The 5,532-nt window shown below is 41.8% G+C and overlaps 1 protein-coding gene and 1 long non-coding RNA gene across 2 annotated transcripts; one reads left to right on the forward strand and one right to left on the reverse strand.

Annotated features, from left to right (window-relative positions):
- Window positions 1–2,255: 2,255 nt before the first annotated feature.
- LOC149979677 (uncharacterized) lies at window positions 2,256–5,260 on the forward strand. Its single transcript, XR_016484675.1, has 3 exons — window positions 2,256–2,689; window positions 4,458–4,669; window positions 4,813–5,260. It is a non-coding gene; the product is annotated as an uncharacterized LOC149979677 (long non-coding RNA).
- LOC110536298 (transmembrane protein 252) lies at window positions 3,152–4,996 on the reverse strand. Its single transcript, XM_021622019.3, has 2 exons — window positions 4,482–4,996; window positions 3,152–3,869 (listed from the first exon to the last, which is right to left on the reverse strand). The coding sequence occupies exons 1-2, from the start codon at window positions 4,751–4,753 to the stop codon at window positions 3,581–3,583; spliced, it is 561 nt and encodes a 186-aa protein (XP_021477694.1). The 5' UTR covers window positions 4,754–4,996; the 3' UTR covers window positions 3,152–3,580.
- Window positions 5,261–5,532: the final 272 nt, after the last annotated feature.

A 5,532-nucleotide genomic window follows, 5' to 3' on the forward strand; every position in this document is an offset into this window, starting at 1 on the left:
CACACCGAACCTCGACAAACCATTTCTGTATGAACCTCGCTTTGTGCACTGAAACAGGAAAGGGCCTTACCCAAACTGTTGCCACAAAGATGGAAGCACAGAATCGTCTAGAATGTCATTGTATGCTAGGAACCCTGAAAACAGCCCCAGACCATTATTTCTTCTCCACCAAACTTTACAGTTGGCACTGTGCTTCGGGGCAGGTAGCGTTCTCCTGGCATCCACCAAACCCAGATTTGTCCGTTGGACTACCAGACGGTTAAGTGTGATTCATCACTCCAGAGAACGCGTTTCCACTGCTCCAGAGTCCAAAGGCGGCGAGCTTTACACCACTCCGTCTTTTGGCATTGCGCTTGGTGATCTTAGGCTTGTGAGCGGCTGTTACGGATGATGCGAATTCTCGCAGCTTTTCGCAACTTTTTGTTAAAAATCGCGCAACATTTCAACGTCCTGCTACTCATGCCAGGAATATAGTATATGCATATGATAAGTACAGTGCCTTGCGAAAGTATTCGGCCCCCTTGAACTTTGCGACCTTTTGCCACATTTCAGGCTTCAAACATAAAGATATAAAACTGTATTTTTTTTTAAAGAATCAACAACAAGTGGGACACAATCATGAAGTGACATGAACGACATTTATTGGATATTTCAAACTTTTTTAACAAATCAAAAACTGAAAAATTGGGCGTGCAAAATTATTCAGCCCCCTTAAGTTAATACTTTGTAGCGCCACCTTTTGCTGCGATTACAGCTGTAAGTCGCTTGGGGTATGTCTCTATCAGTTTTGCACATCGAGAGACTGACATTTTTTCCCATTCCTCCTTGCAAAACAGCTCGAGCTCAGTGAGGTTGGATGGAGAGCATTTGTGAACAGCAGTTTTCAGTTCTTTCCACAGATTCTCGATTGGATTCAGGTCTGGACTTTGACTTGGCCATTCTAACACCTGGATATGTTTATTATTGAACCATTCCATTGTAGATTTTGCTTTATGTTTTGGATCATTGTCTTGTTGGAAGACAAATCTCCGTCCCAGTCTCAGGTCTTTTGCAGACTCCATCAGGTTTTCTTCCAGAATGGTCCTGTATTTGGCTCCATCCATCTTCCCATCAATTTTAACCATCTTCCCTGTCCCTGCTGAAGAAAAGCAGGCCCAAACCATGATGCTGCCACCACCATGTTTGACAGTGGGGATGGTGTGTTCAGCTGTGTTGCTTTTACGCCAAACATAACGTTTTGCATTGTTGCCAAAAAGTTCAATTTTGGTTTCATCTGACCAGAGCACCTTCTTCCACATGTTTGGTGTGTCTCCCAGGTGGCTTGTGGCAAACTTTAAACAACACTTTTTATGGATATCTTTAAGAAATGGCTTTCTTCTTGCCACTCTTCCATAAAGGCCAGATTTGTGCAATATACGACTGATTGTTGTCCTATTGACAGAGTCTCCCACCTCAGCTGTAGATCTCTGCAGTTCATCCAGAGTGATCATGGGCCTCTTGGCTGCATCTCTGTTCAGTCTTCTCCTTGTATGAGCTGAAGGTTTAGAGGGACGGCCAGGTCTTGGTAGATTTGCAGTGGTCTGATACTGATAGCTTGGGAAATCTTTTTGTATCCAAATCCGGCTTTAAACTTCTTCACAACAGTATCTCGGACCTGCCTGGTGTGTTCCTTGTTCTTCATGATGCACTCTGCGCTTTTAACGGACCTCTGAGACTATCACAGTGCAGGTGCATTTATACGGAGACTTGATTACACACAGGTGGATTGTATTTATCATCATTAGTAATTTAGGTCAACATTGGATCATTCAGATATCCTCACTGAACTTCTGGAGAGAGTTTGCTGCACTGAAAGTAAAGGGGCTGAATAATTTTGCACGCCCAATTTTTCAGTTTTTGATTTGTTAAAAAAGTTTGAAATATCCAATAAATGTCGTTCCACTTCATGATTGTGTCCCACTTGTTGTTGATTCTTCACAAAAAAATACAGTTTTATATCTTTATGTTTGAAGCCTGAAATGTGGCAAAAGGTCGCAAAGTTCAAGGGGGCCGAATACTTTCGCAAGGCACTGTATGTGTATAGAAAACACTCTGAAGTTTCTAAAACTGGTTAAATCATGTCTGTGGCTATAACAGAACGTGTTCAGGAGTAAAAATCCCAGGGAAAACTGTTCACCAAAAACACCAAAAAAATATTCATCCGCCAGTCTTTGAAATGTCTAAGGCGATAGAAAATACATGAGGTTCCGTTTACAACGCCTACAGCTTCCACACGATGTTGCCAGTACTGGCATTTCATTGCAAGTTTATCCTTGGTGGGATGACGTATAGGCACTTCCTGTCTTGGGGTGCACCCAGGAAATTATGAAAGTGAAAAAAATGGACGATGATTTCAAGACTTGCTGCTATCGAATACAGATCGCCCGTGATCAATTTGATCGATTATTAACGTTTATTAATACCTAAAGTTGGTTTACAAAAGTAGTTTGAAGTGATTTGTAAAAGTTTATAGGCAACTTTTTTAATTTTAAAAAGTGACGTTGCGTCTTGTAAAGGTGAATTTTCCTTGGATCAGACGGTCTTCATAAATGGACATTTTGGGCATACTTTGACGGATTTAATCGGGAAAAAGACCCAATTGTGATGTTTATGGGACATATAGGAGTGCCAACAAAGAAGCTCGTCAAAGGTAATGAATGTTTTATATTTTATTTCTGCGTTTTGTGTAGCGCCGGCTACCGCTAAATCTTTTGTTTAGGTCTCGTTCAGGTATTTCGGGGGGTGCATGCTATCAGATAATAGCTTCTCATGCTTTCGCCGAAAAGCATTTTACAAATCTGACATGTTGGCTAGATTCACAACGAGTGTAGCTTTAATTGAGTACCTTGCATGTGTGTTTTAATGAAAGTTTGAGTTTTATCGAGTACTACAGGAACAACAATGCGTAAGAGGCTAGCAGGGAAGAAAGACATTTGAGCAGCTGACTTGTTGGAAAGGTGACATCCTATGGCTGTGTGCTTGATTTTATCCACCTGTCAGAAACGAGTGTGGCTGAAATAGCCAAATCCACTAACTTGAAGGGGTGTCCACATACTTTTGTATATATAGTGTTCCAATACTGCACTCAGAGTCACATCCAACAACGAGCAAAAACAAGCAGGTCTTTGTTTTTTAAAGTGCATCAGATTTATAGAGACATCCATACCTAGACTGTCATCCTTCACTAGCATTCTGTAGACATTTGTCTTGATCAACCTGTAGCTCACTGTACGACCTGTTGCTATTGGTTACTACCGTTCAGCCACATGTGAAACAGCAAAGATGTTTTCAGTCACATAGTATCTCAGGTCTCAGCAAAAGCTCAAGACAGTGTCATTCCTAGCTATCACTCCCACCTGTCTCCGTTCTCCAGAAAACCATGATGCCAGGAGCAGCAGGCTTTGCTGCCATACCTCTCTCTGAGCAGAAAGGGCCATGTAGTTTACATCTCCTGAAAGATCAGAGGTCAAAGGTCAGGAAGGGAGACACTCGTTTTAAACCGTACACAAAGGTGACGTCATCACCTTCCAGAGTCCACCACCTATCGACCGTCCAGCTCAGGACATGGAACTCTGTCCAAACCGGAATGTTCTGGTTGCTGTGGAAGCCCCTGTGGCTCCCTGTGCAGCTGCATGGCCATCTCAGAGTAAGCAGGTGGTTCTTCATGGTTGAAGGTGTCGTCTGGGGCCTCAGAGATGTCCTGGGTGTACAGAGGGGGGGCCAGATTGAACCTCAGGCCGTCTTCAGAGAGCCCCAGCACAGAGTAAGCTGCAGTAGCAGAGGTGTGGTTGTGCTGAGACTCCTCATATGAAGGAAGGTGGAAGCTGGGTCTGGAGAGAACAACAGACACATTCCAGGTGTGTTGTTGAAAGGAATGAGGCGTACAGTACATTATACAACAAATATCATATGTAAGTGTTAAGAAACCCTATTATGAGTTCAGTTTATAAACATTTTGACAGCTATCCGGCAATGCACTAACCCATGGTCTTGTGTACATAATAGGAATATATAGATGCAATGCACCTGACTGTTGATAATTGAATGTACTACCACTGCACCAGTCTCTGTAAAAGTCTCAAATGAATTATTCAATAAATGGAAAATATGAATGATATACAATGAGAAAAAATATAAACACTTCATGTAAAGTGTTGGTCCAATGTTTCATGAGCTGAAATAAAAGATCCAAGGTATTGTTCTGAGGCACATTGTGAGGCCACTTTTTTTTTAGGTATCTGTTTCCCAACAGATGCATATCTTTATTCCCAGTTGTGAAATCCATAGATTAGGGACTAATTAATGTGTTTCAATTGACTGATTTCCTCATATCAAACTTTGAAATTGTTGCATGTTGCATTTATATATTTTTTGTTGAGTATATAAGTAATTCAAGCATTAATTGAATCTGTCCCCAGGTGAGTGAGAGAGCAGAGGCTTACCTGTCAACGGTGTAGACATGGATGTGTGCAGCGATGTGGTGGCTCCTGCTCCTCTGCCTCTTCCTCTTCATGCCATGGCAGATGGTCCAGAAGACCCCGCTGAGGAGGCAACACAAGCCAAAGGCAATGAGGACGTAGGCCAGGATGTAACACAGGGAGCTGTTGTAGACATTGTGGAGGGACATCAGGTAGGCCCCCACACAGATGAGGACAAAGCCCAGGGCAGGCAGCAACATACGGGCCAGGGAACACAGGTGCTTCCTCGTATCCATGATAACTGCCTTCTCTCCCTTTCTTAAGGTGATTTCTTTTTCTCTCTCTCTCTCTGCAGGTGGAAGGAGAGGTGATGGGAACTGAAGGTTGGTTGGCAGGTTTAGTAGATGGTAGGGTGCTATCAGTACACCTGCAGAAGCAGAATGGTGCAGAAGAAACCAAGCGTTTCCTGTCGTTCTACTACAGTATGCCTGCTAGAAGGAGGAAGGTTCTGTTGTCACGTTGTCCCACTATGGTGATGCAGGTACATTGTGGTTCCTTCTCTCTTTATGCTGTAAGACAAAGGGGAAGGGGTGGAGACTTAAGGAGATGACTGTGTAAAATCAGGATGACTCAGTTTACAGTCTGTTTACCGGGTATTTATGAGGTTACATGGTAAAAGTGATTATGTCTGACTTAGTGAATAGAGAAATACCTAATGAAACAGCACGGTAACATTTTTAAGCAATATTTATTTACAAAAATAAAACTGTTTAAAAAAAATATTGCGAAAATTACAGACTAATGTATTTGGATGAGTAATAATCAAATATCAGATACAAATTATTTTGCTGTCAAATATGGTATTATGTGATTTCTTTCTAAAGATATAAAAAAAAGTTATATTGTCCAGATACAATTGTTGTTATTTTGGCTCTGTACTCCAGCACTTTGGAATTTAAATGATACAATGACTATGAGGTTAAAGTGCAGACTGTCAGCTTTAATTTGAGGGTATTTTCATCCATACCGAGTGAACCGTTTTGAAATTACACCACTTCTTGTACATACAGTTGAA

This window comes from Oncorhynchus mykiss, chromosome 11 (genome assembly GCF_057628025.1).
Source record: "Oncorhynchus mykiss isolate SJ-2025 chromosome 11, ASM5762802v1, whole genome shotgun sequence".
Taxonomy (NCBI): Eukaryota; Metazoa; Chordata; class Actinopteri; order Salmoniformes; family Salmonidae; genus Oncorhynchus; species Oncorhynchus mykiss.